Genomic DNA, 16,744 nt, shown 5'->3' with positions numbered 1-16,744 from the left:
ATCCAGCTAAAGAAAAGAGAGGGAATTTCTTATTTTTGATATGTTTTTAGGGCTGCGTTTTTTTCACTCCTGGTTTGGCTAAAACACTCCCAACAAAATATTGTGACTATTTTATCAATTGTGGGTCCCATCTTTCAACATCTGTATTTTCTTAGTATCTTCTTTTTTAATCTTCTTTTACAAGTCTCACTTTCCTTTATCTTCACCCTTCTCTTTTTCTCTCTCCTTTTACTTTCTTTTCTTTGATGTTTGAGATGTTGTCACGCCTCGAGATAAGGCCGTGGCACTTGATCCCGGCTCGGCCATGATTCACGTGGGTTTCGGGGATTATCTCAACGTCCCGTTATTGTTTTCTTGATTAAGCATAAGCGGAAGCAATTAACAAATAATAACGAGAACACAAAGTGAGCCAAGCAACATATTATACAAACACACTATATTTACATGATAGTGGGTTATTTATCTTACAAACCCCTCTTTCGCGGGCCTTCCTTACTATGCTTACATCCGGATCTCATCCGGTATCCGCTCACATATTCCGTATGGCTGGGTTACGCTTAGCTTCACTAATGTCCCTTCACACAAAGAACAAAAAGGGTTAGTCTTCTTCCAAAGCTTGGTCATCTTATTACGATTCATCCACTCTGGACCTGGGTGGTCCACTATACCCCTCAATGGGTCCGATCACGTCTCCATCCATCAAAACGAATCATGCTAAGTAACGGTGGGGGACCATCTCATTCGCATTCACTTGGACCCAAACGGTCGTGCTATACTTTCGATACGTGACACCGGCTTCTACGTCGACAATATCTACCACCCAAACATGCGTTTCTGCGGGTCGACCAAAACGGACGGGAGGTGGCGTGGCCATACCTACAAAGCTGAAAATAATAAAAGTGAGTCGACACTCAGTAAGTTAAATTCAGTATACTCCAGCTAAGAAATAGCCTCGCATTGAACAAGAGAAATACACGTTACCATTGGCTTGTCGATGGTAGATCAATAGCAAATGTTTCTTACCTTGCCTTTATAGTAAACATGGCATATTCAACAAACAAGAAAACATCAAGCAAGGTTTTCAAGGTTGCATGCAAATTTCAACACACGGGATTCATACCTTACCAAAAAAAAAAACACACGGGATTCATCATTTAATGACCGAAATCCATCGATTCTTCCGGCTTACCACCGGGCATCCGAGTACTCCCTCGGGTATCGCCTCGAAATCCATCGAATAGCAGCATCGTCCCGAAATCCATCGAAGGCGGCATCGCCCCGAAATCTATCGGCAGCGGCAACATCCAGAAATCCATCGGCGGTTCCTTCACGTGATCATGCAACAAACAACAAACGTTTCCGGTTCTCATCTTGATTTCATTAGCCCATGCAAGCATGATTCATACTCTCTAGGACAAATTGCTTAACATGCGGGGCGCGATCAAGGGCACGTGACTCGATCCACCATGCCGAGTGTCGGCTCGGAGCGAGACTTGGCCCGGTTCTACACACCTCAATGTAAAACCCACATCAAGTCAAGCTCGTCCCGGAACACCACAACATGATTACAAGACATACAACACCTCGTTTTGTGCCTCAGTTGTGCCATGACTCACGGCCACATGCAAAAGAACAAAACATGTGCAACTCCAAGCATTACAAACATAGGCACTCCTCAAGTCCAAACGCGCAACACTACGCTCTAACCAAAGTATAGGGAATTAACTTAGTACTCGGGGGCTCTAGGGTATTTAGTGATAGTGCGGTGGTGAGAGTGAGTGACCGGAAAAGAGATGGCCGAGAATGAGAGAGATGGAGGCCGAGAAAGAGAGAAGCCGAGAGAGTAGGGAGAGAGAGAAGCTTGCTCGGTTTTGGGGAAAGAAGAATGTGGCTTGGTGTCTCTCTATTTATAGGCCAAGGTTTCAATAATTGCTATGCCAAATGGTCCAATGAAATTCATTCAAGTGGCACATAATAATGAGAGGTGATCTTGGAAAATCCTAGGGAAATCTTGACCAAATCATAGGTTTCATTATTTGATGGCCCACCTAAACACCAAGTGTCCATCTAGGGTCATAATGCCCTATCTTAGAGTATTGAGTCATCATGTGCATTAAATTTCTAGATGACACTTAAGCTTATACATTAATGATCTAGGTGACACATAAGCTTCTATTATTGGTCTCTTCAATAATTGCCCTTGTCTTGGCTCCCATAATGGCCCTATATCTAGAGATTTCAAAATCTCATGCATTAATGAAGAAGATCACATTCATTAATGAAGATCTTATCTTATAAAATTCTTCTAATGATGGCCCTCCAATTATTGGTCCCAACTTTGGCTTCTTGCTCCCTATGCTTGGCCGAAACTTACTGATTTTGTTCTAAAGATCATTGGCTAATGGCACTTAAGCATACGCTTAAAAAATTAATAAGTATACTTAGCAAAATGCCTAAGTAAATGGGGAAATTCCGAGTTTAAAATGATTGATCATCCTACCTGGGTTGAGGTTCGGTGTAGAAATTCCGCCAAATATGATCAAACATGACTAAATCAAAGTCCAAGTCCAATGGTGTAAGCTTGGGCCGGTCGGGTTGCCCAAGCGCATGGCTTGTACAATCGGGCCTGACCGGGCGTAGGGCCAGGGACGCTGCTAGGCCATACGGGCACACGGCCGGGCACATGGCCGGGCGTGTAGGCAAGCGAACGGGCGCGGTGCCGAGCTACACGAGCGGTGCGTCGAGCACGATGCCGAGCCACACGAGCAAGGGGCCAGTTTATGGACCAAACACATGCATTGGCTCATAAATGGGCATAATGCATGGCTCATGGTCAAGTTCATTGGGCACGGAACTAAGTCGAAGCCAGATCTGATGGGCACATTGTCTAGTACAAGGGTCAGGCACAATGACCGGCACGCAGATGGGCACAAGGCAAGTCTGTGGCCTGGCTGACGAGTACAATGGCCGGTCATGACCGGGCACAAGACCTGGCCGGCGCTACTGACACAATGCCTGGCCCGCGACCAAGCCACTAGGCTCATGGCCTGGCACATGGCTCGGCCATGGCCTACCCGACTCAACGCAACGATTCATGGCCGATTTGCAACCAGTTCACGTTCGAGTATCAATAACGCATGGTCAACCCTCGGTTATCATGTGGCCTTGTGGAATCCAGTACCACGGGATTAATCCATGGTCATCCGGGATTGATACATGGTCGTGCGGAATCACCCGCGACCGACACATGCTGACATGGTACTAAACTATAGTTATCTCGGACCGTCCCACTAACGGCCCTTATGGTCGAAGGGTCAATCCACAGTCGTATCACTCTAATCGACTTGCGTGAGTAGGGAGTCATTCCACTGTCGATCCCTAGGCCAATTCATGGATAATCTTTCGATCGAACCATGACCAATCATCAGTACACTCGTTCCGAACATGTTATCCGTTCCATTATCGACCCTCGGCTCGACTGCTCGCCCATTCTATCACCATTTATCTTTGGCTATCTTGGTCCCAAATTTGGGGATGTCACAGTTTTTGCGTTGTTTTTCATGATAGGTGCCGAATAAATTGATTAAATTCAAAGTGTTTGTTAATTTTGAGTAATGTGGTAATTTTTCTTGTGATGGGTTCAAGTCAATGAAGTCTAAAAGTGTTCATTTTATGTTTCTTCTTTCATCTCTTTTTTTTTTGTCTAAGAAAAGTAGGTATTAATTCATTTCTCATTTATTATTGAATCTGATTAAAGTTTATGCTTTTGAGGATGATCTTTAGTGAGGCCTTTAGCATTGCTGAGTTTCTCTCCTTCTAGGGATTTTGTTAGTCGAAGATTTTGAAATTTTGTAGAAAAGAGTGGAAAGAGAAAAGCGAGTCTTGTCCGATAAAGAGCAGGGGTGTTAATGGTTCGATTTAATTCAATTTGGATTTTTAGGAAAATCGAACCAAACCGAACCATTTAGATGTGTGCTTGCTCCGAACATAAAGTCGACACGAACCGATCCTATCCGAACTGAAAACTTCGGTTCGGATAGGATCGGTTCAGTTTTCGGTTTTCCTCTTTTTCATTTTTTCTGCGCTTCCTCTGTAACGATCTGTCCAATGTTCTCTCTTTCCCCCCACCCCCCTCTCTGGGTAGATTCTTCACTAGTTGAGTAGCGAAATTTGCAGCTTTTGAGCTGAATCTCGCTCCGATATATCGAGTGAGTCGAGTCTTGCGAGGAATGGGTGCCGGAGCTTCTCGCTCATCGAGTCCAGATTCGGAGTCCACGGCGAGGCTCCTGGGGTCGACGACGATCGGGAAGGTCAGGCTATACGGCGCCGATCCGGCGATAATCAAGGCGCTGGCGGACACCGGCGTCGGGATCGTGATCGGGGCGGCCAACGGTGACATACCGTCGCTCTGGCCTCCGATCCTGGAGCAGCCGCTCGGTGGGTCGACTCCAACATCCTCCCGTTTTGTCCCGCCAGCAACATCACCCTCCTCACGGGGGCCTCGGACTTGGGAGATGGCGGCGGGGACGGGAACGACGGGGGGAGGCGGTGGGGTCGTGGGGAGACGGGGCGGAAGCCGGCGGGGTGGTTGCCGCGGTCGGGGAAGGCGACGTGGACGCCTTGGGCGAGGGGCGACTTGGACGGGGTGTGGGCTGACGACGGGGCCACCGCCAAGCCGACGAGGAGGACCGCCATTGTGGCTAGAGTGAGCAATGCGCTCGAGCCAGCCATGGGAGAAGAGCGAGAGAGAGAGAGAGAGAGAGAGAGAGAGAGAGGAGTCAGAGAGAGGAGAGTTGCAAAGATAGAGGAAGAAAGAGAAAAGTCAGAGAGAGGAGAGTTGCGAAGGTAGAGGTAGAGAGAGAGAGAAAAGTGAGTGAGAAGAGAGATAATAGATCAGAAAAGGGGAAGAGAGAAAACAGTGCCTGAGGGAAGAGAGAGTGCACGAGAAGGGAAGAAAAAAGAAAAGGAAATCGAATCCGATCCGATCCGATCCGAACCGAAATCAAATCATCAACAAATCAATTTTTATTTATTTATTATCCGAACCGAAACCGAAAATGCACGAATTTTCGGTTCGGTTCGGTTCAATTCGGTTTCGATTTTCGGTTCGATTTTTGACACCCCTTTTGCTTTCACTAAGTGAAAAAAGATTGAACTTCTAATGATTGAACTTCCTGATTTCTTTGACCCTGCCAGGATAGAGTACGCATTTGATTTTTTGAGTGAATTTTGAGTATTCTTTTCATTGTACATTTTCTCGAACCGGTTTTCATTGACCTCTTTCTTTTCTACAATCTGTTTGGTAGAATGATTTCAAGATGCACATATTGATCTAGTTATGGTTCATACATTGTAAATGATGAAGGGTTTTTATCCAACAAATTTTAGTTTTCTTCTTATTTCAGTGGGTTTATTGAAACTTTTTATCATTTTGTTTCCGGTTCTTGATAATGTGAAAAATTAGTGGACACACCAAATGCATTGTTGCATATTAGCTAGTAAAGTCTATTGGTGGCAGCGCAAAGTCTAGTTGAATCCCTCCACAGTATTATATTGGGTTGGTTTTGAATAGAGAAGGGCTTCTATATATTGCACAGCCACCAATTAAACCAAGAAAACATCATTCGACTGAGTTCTGTGATTTTACGGAGGTTATTATGGTGGCATTTTCTTTACAAAGAGAGAGAAAGATGTTGAAAGGTGGGATGAAGAGGAAGTAATGTGGGACCCGGAAAAAAAAAACCTAAATAAGACATCGGGGGAAAGTTTAAGATACTGAAAGGTAAGACTCACAATGGATGAAATGGTCAAAACACTTTGTTAGGGAGTGTTTTAGTCAAGTTAGGAGTGGAAAAAGTGCAGCCCTGATTTTTTTGTGATAAGGAGATTCTCTTTATAAACAAATAAAGCAAAGAGTTACTAAAGAAATAACTCAAATCAACATTATAGAGCCGTTACAAAACAATTGCTCTGATTAATTCAAAACCGTTGAAATATCCAAAGCTCATCCAGTTCCAAGAAAGTTCCTAGATAGAAGCAAAGGAGAAACCTGTTTTCCAGGAGCAGCTCTTCTGCCATCTGGTTTGCCCATTGCTAGCTCCTCCATTGTTCTTTTTGGCTCAAACCTGTTTTAATGTTCTTTTCTAGATATAACACCTTGGAATTCTTAGATATATCGGATTTGTAAAATCCTCGTTCATTAGTTGGGCAACCTAATGTAAAAAATACTGGCCTTTTCTTCTTCTTTTTTGTTGAACCTAAGTCTAGTCTGTGAAGTGGGCCTTTTCTAGATATGATTGTTAATTGGTTTGTCAGTTAGCACCAAAGCATCCTGCATTTCTCAGGAAAGAATATGCTTCTCCGGCATGGTCACCTCACTAACACCTAGAGTTTCCCTATAAAATATTACTCCCATAAGGAACTAAGCAAGCTGCGCATCGATGGAGAAGCTAATTTCGAGCAGATGCGACTTGCAACACGTGCCAGATTCTTACGTGCTGCCTCCAGAAAGCAGACCTGGCGAAGAAGAATTTGCGCTCTGCAAAACCATTCCGGTAATCGACCTCGGACGAGACCGAGCAGAAAACGTCCGGCTAGTTCTAAAGGCAGGCCAAGAGTTTGGCTTCTTTCAGGTTTTGCAAAGCATTGCATCCGCCTTAAATTTTTTTTTATGGTAAATAGGATCAGGGGATATCAACATGTATGCATGCACTCCTGCATTTTCGCATCTGTTGGAACTCTTTCAGTACCGCAGTAGTCTAAATTCAATCATTTTAGTTCGCCGGAAAGAATCTGCTTCTCGAAAAGATTCAAACCTTTCGATGGGGCGCAGAGAATCAGGTTTTGGAAACAGATAGTCTAATGGTGCACCAGCACTAGTGAATATACTCTGAATGCGATATTGCAAATGCTAAAGAGGGATAAATATGCCATTTCATGTCAAACTGCAGTTGACGAATCATGGGGTTTCAAAGAAGCTAATGAGCGATGTGTTGGAGGTGGCGGAGGAGTTCTTCGAGCTGCCGAAAGAGGACAAGGCAAGCGTCTACTCGGAAGACCCAAAGAGGAGCTGCAGGTTGTACACGAGCATCGACTACGACAATGAGAAGGTGCACTTCTGGAGAGACAATCTGCGACACCCTTGTCATCCTGTGGACGAACACGTTCAATGCTGGCCCGAGAAGCCTGCTCGCTATAGGTATCCTTTTGCTTGCATTTCTGTGTATATTATAGGCATAAATACATTCCGGTCCGGCCGAAAAGCTGAGTTTAACAACAGCAGACCGACTCGACAGACTCTTGTTGAGGCAAACTCTTGGCAAAACACTCTCAATGTCCAAGAATACATATTTTAGCACTTGCACCTATCTACAGTCCACACCTTTTTCCTTGTTTCTTTCCGTTACTGGACTCAACTCCATCCTGTCATTAGGACAGGACATGTTGGTTCCAACCAACTTGATTGTATTGTGATTGATGAAGCAGATCATAAAGTCTAATAAGGGAACCAACCATGCATGAATCGCTATTTCAACATGTATAAGTAAGGATTTGGCATTGTAGATTGTCGAATGGCACATGTTGAACTTCACGAGAAACCCGTACTGTAACTTTAAGAGCCCATGCAAACGAAGGGGCTCTCGGGATCACCTTCCACTCCACTGTTAATCTGCTTATGCTTTGCAGGGAGCTCGCGGGAAAGTACTCAGTCGAAGTAAGAAAGCTGAGCATGTTGTTGCTGGAATTGATTGGGGAAGGCTTGGGACTAGAGTGTGGATTCTTCGAACGGGATGAGTTGAACCGAGTTCAACTAATGGCTCTGAACCGCTATCCTCCTTGTCCCAATCCAAGTTTGACCCTCGGATTGCCACGGCACGGAGATGTGAATCTCATTACCGTCCTTCTTCAAGGGCCAGTGCATGGGCTTCAAGTCCTCAAGGACGGACAGTGGCTTGCTCTTCAGCCTCTTCCCGATGCCTTTGTGATCAACATAGGACTGGCTTTGCAGGTTCACCTCACACCTCTCTTGACCTGATCTAATCTCACATGATGCACCTTTTAAGACCCTCAAAAGATTCAAGATTTGTCTAAGGTTTGTCAGTTTCTGTAGATTATCAGCAATGGGAAGCTAAGAAGTGCAGAGCACCGAGTGACGACGAACAGAACATTGGCACGGACAACAGTCACCACCTTCCTTCATCCTTCTGGTGATTGCATGGTTGAGCCCGTGAAAGGGATAATCGATAACCACAACCCATCGCTTTATAGATCCTTCTTGTACAAGGACTTTCTATCTACTTACATAAAAGACACATATGAAGGAGAACCGCCCCTGAAGCGTTATACCCTTTAGAAGGAAAAATCTTACAGAAATACCATACGAATTGTGCTGAATTTGTTTTACATTATGCTAGCGCAATGTCGGACTTTCCTTTGCTGCGATAATCCAAATGGAAAACCAACAAATTTCATCCCTTTGAGATACCGGGAAACTTTACTTTGTCATATGGTCCATTGCATTTTGTATCACAATGAACCAAGATCCCTTTTAGCCTCTAAAGTTCGAGTAACTAGCAGATTGACTAGTGAAAATTCAAAAGTACTACACAAAGCTTGTCAGAGAACTGATTCTCCAAGCTCTTTTCTAACCCTTATTTGCTCTCATGGATTTGTCGCAACTACCTCGTCTTCTCCAATTTACACAACCTACTATACTGAGAATGAACAAGAGGATGCTGCGAGCTAAGAATTGCAGAGCACCGAGTGACGACGAACAGAACATCGGCACAGACAACAGTCTCTTCCTTCATTGAACCTTCCGAAGAATGCATGACGGAGCCTGCGAAAGGGATAATCAAGAACCACAACCCACCGCTTTATAGATCCTTCTTGTACAAGGACTTTCGATCTACTTACATGGTAGACACATATGAAGGAGAACCGCCCCTCAAGCGTTATACCCTCTAGAAGGACAAATCTTACAGAAATACTATACGAATTGTGCTGAATTTGCACTACATTATGCTCACGCAATGTTGGATTTTCCTTTCCCGTAACTGCGCTACGTGTGAACAAGCTACTCAAGAAATTAATGGATAATCCAAATGGAAAACCAAAAAATATCATCCCATTGAGATACAGGGAAATTTCACCGTCATATGGTCAGTTGCATTTTGCGTCACAACGAACCATGATCCATTTTAACCTCTGAAGTGGAAGTAACTAGGAGATTGACCAGTGGAAATTCAAAAGAACGACACAAAAACTGGTCAGAGACAAGCTCTTTTCTCACCCCTTAGTTGCTCTCATTGATTTGCGGTGACTACCTTGTCTTCTCCAAGTTACACAACCTACTATACTGAGAAAGAACAGTAGGATAGCGCACTACTTAAGAAGCAGCTCAGCTTCAAATGAACAAAAAAAAATGCAGATTTACCGCATAAAGTAAATCAACAATTCATTGGTAAGACTAGGAGATACCAGATTAGGATGTCTCCTAGAAATTAACACTTGCATTGATTGTGTTCGATTCAGTATCTATAGAAACAAAGCAATCTTGTCTTTCACAGGTAAAAGCACAACAAAACTTTGGCGCTACATATGTAAGCTAAACACAATTCACCAAGGCACACCAACAAAACCGATCATAATCAGCGAACATTGACCAACTCAACATCAAACACGAGCCATGAGTTCGGCGGTATCTTCCCACCAGCGCCTTGAGCACCATAACTGCATTACAGAGTTGGACAAAGAGGATCAACAAGACAATTAATAAGAGGAGGTGAAGAATGTGGAGAAGTCTATTTTATTTACATCATATAGAAAAGTTATTCAACACATTGAGCACTTAAAAGTCTGATGGATACAGTATAGTAATTAGCATGCTTAGCATCCATTCTAGAGTTGCCAAAATTCACCACAAGCTAGGCCGAATGCAACAAATCAAGACTAGCGGGAAGAAATGGAAAGAAAAAAGGAAAACATACAACATATCAGTCATAGAAAACGCATCAAGTAAACAGAAGTAAAAATGTAAATTGCATACCCCATTGCGGGTGGAATAGTGAGCCTTCTTTTATCTCCAATGCGCATTCCTAAGAGTTGCACAAGGAAACAAATTACAAAAAGACAAAGACACAAATAAAAAATGCTTAAAATATTTTGAAAATGCTAGTCTCACTTACCATTGACCCCTACATCCCATCCCTTTATCACTTGTCCAATACCTGCACAGTCAACAGAATGCATTTAAAACAAACGATTGGCAAAGATTAAGTTCCAGAAATGAAAAGTTTATGTACTGCGATTATTACCCAATCGGAATTTAAATGGTGCGCTTCCTACATTGGAATCAAATATCTTGCCATTCTTTTTCAGTTTGCCAATGTAGTGCACACTAACCTGAAACCAACAACACATACTCATTACCAAAATAATACTGGACTTTCCACAAAATCAAGAAAAAAAAAGTAAGTCTAAAATAAATGTTTAGGTTGAATTGACCGTTCGTAAGAAGGATAAACCAGGTGAAATGACAGGGTTGCAGAGTATTACATACTTGTTACCAAAACAAAATTAAAATCTCCACCAGATCAAGATCAAAAGCAAGTCTAAATAGAGGTTAAGGTTAATTTGAACAATCTTAAGAAGGCTTAACTAGGTGAATCAATATGACTTGCAGTATTCAAAGTCCATTTAATGAAAAAAAACCTCAGTGTTAATGCCTCGTTCCCCTTCACAATAACGGTAAGTTCATTCATGAAACATCACCCCTCATTATTTTTTTTGAGACATGCTTTAATGTGTGAAAAACACCTGGAAGAAAAGTAAAACCAAACTACAAAACAAAGACTACAAAATATTTCAGCCCAGTTTTATTGCTTTTACCATGGAATTAAAGTCAGGAAGGAGAAAAGGATTAAAAGGATTAAAAGGATGGGAACAGTTAGCATCTTATCCTGTTCCAAAAAAGTTCCTAGATAGAAGCAAAGGAGAAACCTGTTTTCCAGGAGCAGCTCTTGTGCCATCTGGTTTGCCCATTGCCAGCTCCTCAATAACTAAGCCATTCGGAAAAGTCCTGACTTGTGAGGGCTTGTCATTGCCTTGTTGTTCTTTCGGCTCAACCTTGGACGCGCTCCTGTCTTTCACATCTGTCATGGGCTGATCTCCATTTGCTGCTGCTGCAGGCTCCTGGGACTTCTTTTTCTTTTTCTTCTTTTTCTTCTCCAGTTGATTTGCACTGTGGATAGTGTACATTATAGACCAAAATTACACAAACAGATTAACTATAGTTTCTTTTTCATTTTCTTTTCTAGCTATAAGACATTTGAATTCTTAGATATATCAGATTTGGAAAATCCTCGTTCATTAGATGGGCAACCCAATGTAAAACATAAGGGCCTTTTCTTTTCTTTTCTTTTCTTTTTTCCAGTCGAGATTACAATTCCGGGTTTCACAAGGTTCCTAGTGTATCTAATTGACAAACTACCCTTTTCAGAGCTATGGACACAAAACAAAACACCAAATTACCACTATCGTGTAAATCAAAACAATCCACCTTACAGGCACTACATTCTTCCTGTTATCTAAACCTCGGCAAATAATCACACTACATTTGGAATCAAACTGCCAGATACTATAGCATTAATTACAAAAACATCTATCTTACAGCCTTTTGTTTCCTTTTCTAATAATGACTCAATCTTTTAAACTTAAGCATATATTCACTTTATAGGCCATCGAACTCGGATCTATATGCTGAATGAAAAGGAACTAATATTTTAAAAGAGAAGGTCAAGTCAAGAAAACCCACTGGCTACTTAAAGGTTCATCATCATGCTGGTTTCCCTCAGGCATAACCTGATCGATATCCTCATTCTTCCCCTCATGAGATTTGCTTTGGTTATCTGTCGATGGAGCAATGTTGCCGTCATCAACATCAGTATCAACTTTCCCTTCTTTATCCATTTCTTTTTGTTGTTTCTGTTTCTTTCTCTTCCTTTTCCTGCCAATGAAGTATACAAACTTAAAAAATTTGTAAGAATGACAAGAAGTCAAATGTTAGTACCAGTCCCATCTAGTCCAGTCACCCCAGCTTGAATAATTGCAGATAAGATAATTATTGATGCCACATTATGAACATTTTCCAACTATGACCAATAATGAACTTAAGAAAGGTAAAGTCAACATGTAACACTAATAAGAATCGGGGTTAGTCCCATTGTTCCCAGTCAAAAACAAAGATGACCAAATACTTTACCTATCTGGTTGACTATCTTGCTCGACACTTTCTGGCTCTCTCTTTTGTTTATCAGCCTGAACCTCATCGACTTTCTTTTTCAATTCCCCAGTTGTCTCCTTTTTTTGTTGTGAAACTGCTCCAGGCTTCAAGCTAGCAGCATTGCTTCCATGTGAAATAGATAACGGAAAGCCATCTTCATCCTCACTTTCCACAGGCGCGGTACTACTGATATTTCTGACAACAATTTGACGTTGAGACTGAGAATCTTCTTCCGAATCACTTGGTCTATTCTTCTTCTTTTTCTTGGACAAAGGATTCCCATTGGCAGATTTATCATCTTCTGTTATCTCCTCAATTACCACTGCAGGAATATTAACTTCAAATATAAGTTATAAGAGCACATAATTTCAGAGCATCACGCTCATAACCAGAGTTAATGGCAGAAATACACCATCCCATGAAATTATAAAACAAACAACAAAGACATGGATTTGACAGGAGGAATCAACAAACAGAATAATTTCTTTCCATGACAAGACAACCGAATGTTTTGAAGGGCATAAGAAAGGCCTTCTGCATCAATTGATACAAGTACACCAACACTACACTCAATAACAGATAAAAAAAAAAAAAAACACTCAATAAACGTCTATAGCCGTTATACACAGAGCAAGGCACAGGTATAAACCAGAACATTCATGCACACATATCAAGTTTCTGAATGAAGAAAATAACTCAACCAACGAGCACATGCCAATGCACATTAACTTCCTTCAGGTTTACCAGAAACATGCAAAAGAAAAAAGGAGGGATAAAAATGCTAAGGTACATGTAAAATCAAATTACAGATTATCACCTCCACTGTTACGGACCAGAGGAGAAGAGGGCGCAAACATCTCATCATCACTTGTATCAGTGTAGTCATCCTCACTATCAAACTGAGAGGACTCCTCGGACCCTATATCCAGACCATCCTCTCCACAACAATCACTTTAAATTTAAGTTAAGAAGAACTCAAACGGAGTTGCATCATCATATACAAAATTATAAATTCACAAGTTCATGAGGCACTCGAAAGGATACAGTCCACATTCATCTCCGACATCCTCATCATCCACCAGCAGATAACCAGAAAGATGGATGCTTTTTGGGCCCATCACAGAGAAGGACACTGAATCTTCATCGTCAAATTCAAGATCCAAGGAACATGACTCAATCTTATTAGGCAACAGGGTACATAAAAATATAGGAGGCTTATCTTCCCTGAAACATTGCAATATGCTCTTCTCAGCAGATGAGCCAAGTCCCAATGTTGCCTACAATTCACACAAGAAGTACACATCCATTGAGAACAGTGATCAAACTTCATTAAAAAAAACAAAAATTATGCACTGAAATATCCAATGCTGCCTTAATTCGTCGGCAGAAATCTTTATGGGTCAAAAAGGCACATTATACCATAGTTTCCATTTCATACAGTAAAGCCTCTTGTTCCCTTTCGATTAACATCACTACGCTAGAATAAGCAAGAGAAAGAGCAAATGACAAGAAGAAGAATAACCTGGGTTACGTGAAGCCTCCCCTGTAGATTATCCTCGTGAAAAGGGTTCACCTTTTTTCCTGGTTTCACTTCAATCCCTGCAGAAAAACATCATAATGATGTAAGAAAAGGGCAACAGAGAGGCATGAAAGTAGGGGGGAAAATGTACAAAACCCTCCTAAGCTTTCTCCACCACGAAATGCATGAGGGAAATCATTGGTGACCCAAAAAGCAATCAGTCTTGTTCATGATTCAAGCCCAGATGAGCGGGATGTTTCAAGTCCTAAATCAACAATTCCAATCTCTAATCCACAGAGCTCTTGCTCTCAAACGCAAACCAGCAAGTGAAAGTCTCGAACAAAGAAGCAAACTAGATAAGAAAAACAGAGGGAACCCAAGAAACATCTTCTGGGTCAGCGTCAAGAACTCCGAATTCATGGATAGAGAGCATCGTAGATGACGAAGACAGACTTACCCCAGAAACCCATTGAGTCTCGAGCGTATCTGGTTCAGCTCTCTCAGCGTCTCCAGGGCTTAAGCCAGTGCGCTTTCGTAAAACCCTAACAATCCCTCTTCGGCTATATATAAAGCTTCTCTTGCTGATCTGGAAGTTTCATTTGTCTTTTTTTTTTTTTTTTTTTTGGGTCAAACGTTTCGTTTGCCTTTTTTTTTTTGAAATAATGACGCAAACAGTTTTTGAATTTTACTTCAATATGTAATGTGGTCCATAAACTTTTAATTTATTCAATATAATCCGTGAACTTTAGTTTAATGTTCAATGTGATCCTTGAACTTTTTATTTGTTCAATGTTGTCTATGCACTTTTGGTACATGTTTAATTTGGTAAAAGTTTAGGGACTACATTGAAGATCATATAGTTTAGGAATTAAATTGAACATGTACTAAAAGTGCATTGACGATATTAAACAAATTAAAAGTCTAGATACCACATTAAACATTAGGCTGTGATTATATTGAACAAATTAAAAATTCAGAAATCACATTATATATTAAAATTAAATTCGAGGATTGTTTGTGTCATTATCTTCTTTTTGTCGAAAGTTTCATTTGTCCTTCAGAAGTCAAATAATGGCGCTGGCTTAGCCTTGGACAGAACGATCTTCGATCGACAAGCAACACTAAACTTTGGGAATGTTTTCACTTTTGACGCAAAAGCTGGTCTATTTGGTCTACACTTCCAAAAAAAAAAACCTGTTTTTCTTGTTTTCAGTTTTCTCTCCAACAATTTGAAAATGAAGAGAGAAATTTTATGTTTTGAAAGATTATAAAAAGAGATTTTACATGTTGATTTTTATATATTTTAAAATGTATTTTATATTTCATGTTAGGTGTTCAAACTACAAATTTTAAATGTAGACAAAGCACATGTCAATTGTCCAGTTGTTAACTGATATTGTCAATCAAACTACAAACCAGTCATGGAACGATTACATTAAAACCATCATGGAAGGATGACAAAAAGCAAAATGTTATAGGGGTGAGCGGATCCAAGTTTCATTGAAACTCACCCGTCGGAACAGATTTTTCATTTTTTTGAAACTTAGAACCTATCCTATACAACCCGAAACCTGAAACCTAGCTTGTCACATTCCACTGCATCTTGTCCGTTAGAACAAGTTCTTTGTTTTTTGGAACTTGGAACTTACCCTATATACCCCTAAACCTATGAACCTAGAACCTACATTGTCATGGATTCTAGGGTCGGTTCCAAGGTCTATCATATTTTTTTTTTTTCATTTTGAGTTAAGCAAAATGAAAGTAAACTCAACAACAAAAATGAAAGTTTCTTATTTGTCAATAACAATAACAATAACAATCCATAAAAGATGAACACATAAAATAAAATAAACAATAAAAATTTCAAAACACGTAACATAAAACCTAAATTATAGAACTTCAGTCCTCAATCATCCATTAAAAATTGCCAATTTCTAATCACCTAAAACCAAATGAAACAACAATCACAATTAATCACTTAATAATAGTTGGCTCCAAATGTTAATCATCCATGAAAAATGTGTATGAGTCATACACACGCTCTGCTACTTTCATTTCGACTCTCACCGAATATCTCCAGTTAGAGAGAGAGAGAGAGAGAGAGAGAGAGAGAGAAGGTTTGAACGGATCTTTTTCCTTAGACTCATATGGATTACGCAAGAAATGCAGGGGACCCATGAAGCTTGTTTCTTTCTTTTAACAAATAAAAAAAAAGTATGTAGTCATAGTCTCTTTTTTGTTTTTGTCCTTGCACACGAGATGCTGATGATGTAAGAGGAAAAATTATCAATTGATTGATAAACCGAAATACATATGCTTAGATTATGCTACCTTAAATGTGTTTTATTTTCGTAATCCTGAGCGCAAGACTTAAAAAGGAGTGAGAATTAACTCCCGGTTCTCAGTTCTTGGTCCGGTTCCCAATTTCCGATTTGTTTCTCCCGGGAACCAAAGGTTTCTAAAAGGACGAAATCGGGAACCGGACCGTGGCGCATTGGATACTAAAACCATATCAGTGGAACATCGGTCTGGTTCACAGTTTTATTCTGAAGCTATACTTACCCCTAGAATGTTGTCATCATTGATAAAGCAAATTCCAGATTGGGGACGAGTACTAATGAGTAATGACTATTATCTTATGCAATATTTCTTATAGAACTCAGACACTACAATGAAAAAGTTTACCCCTAATACAACAAATAAAGGTGAAGAAGAGAATAAATTAACCTACTCCTTACTATAACTCTCCATTTCAATCACACATATGTATTTATTTTCTATTAGATTCATAAGTTCAATCAAGTGATTTCGAAAGAAGTGACATGTAAAAGTCTCACATTGAGAGAGAGAGAGAGAGAGAGAGAGAGGCCTTGTTGAATATTGATAAGTAGACGCCTACATTAAATGTTCATCACTTTATGTTGCTACTTCAAGAGCTGATA

At 40.8% G+C, this 16,744-nt stretch overlaps 2 protein-coding genes across 3 annotated transcripts; one reads left to right on the top strand and one right to left on the bottom strand.

Moving 5' to 3' along the window:
* The first annotated feature begins 6,281 nt into the window (after window positions 1-6,281).
* LOC115677570 (hyoscyamine 6-dioxygenase-like) lies at window positions 6,282-8,997 on the top strand. The gene is made up of 4 exons (XM_030600756.2): window positions 6,282-6,632; window positions 6,951-7,198; window positions 7,687-8,008; window positions 8,111-8,997. Exons 1-4 carry the CDS (start codon window positions 6,441-6,443, stop codon window positions 8,351-8,353), a joined length of 1,005 nt encoding a protein of 334 aa, XP_030456616.1. The 5' UTR covers window positions 6,282-6,440; the 3' UTR covers window positions 8,354-8,997.
* A 443-nt stretch (window positions 8,998-9,440) lies between these two features.
* Window positions 9,441-14,375, bottom strand: LOC115677569 (peptidyl-prolyl cis-trans isomerase FKBP53). 2 transcript variants are annotated; one of them, XM_030600755.2, is made up of 11 exons: window positions 14,260-14,373; window positions 13,806-13,882; window positions 13,328-13,560; window positions 13,101-13,234; window positions 12,263-12,605; window positions 11,816-12,007; window positions 11,002-11,242; window positions 10,317-10,404; window positions 10,188-10,229; window positions 10,049-10,097; window positions 9,441-9,732 (listed from the first exon to the last, which is right to left on the bottom strand). In XM_030600755.2, exons 1-11 carry the CDS (start codon window positions 14,270-14,272, stop codon window positions 9,651-9,653), a joined length of 1,494 nt encoding a protein of 497 aa, XP_030456615.1. In that variant the 5' UTR covers window positions 14,273-14,373; the 3' UTR covers window positions 9,441-9,650. The 2 variants fall into 2 exon arrangements, 1 of the variants encoding a protein (XP_030456615.1); XR_008814745.1 differs by lacking the exon at window positions 10,317-10,404 and having other exon boundaries at window positions 9,641-9,732; window positions 14,260-14,375.
* Between the last annotated feature and the right edge of the window lie 2,369 nt (window positions 14,376-16,744).

Source organism: Syzygium oleosum, unplaced genomic scaffold (genome assembly GCF_021117445.2).
Source record: "Syzygium oleosum isolate NSW1041296 unplaced genomic scaffold, Sole_v2.1 Sole_v2.30, whole genome shotgun sequence".
Taxonomy (NCBI): Eukaryota; Viridiplantae; Streptophyta; class Magnoliopsida; order Myrtales; family Myrtaceae; genus Syzygium; species Syzygium oleosum.
Note: the sequence above shows the minus strand (reverse complement) of the source record. Positions and strands in the feature narration are given on the sequence as shown.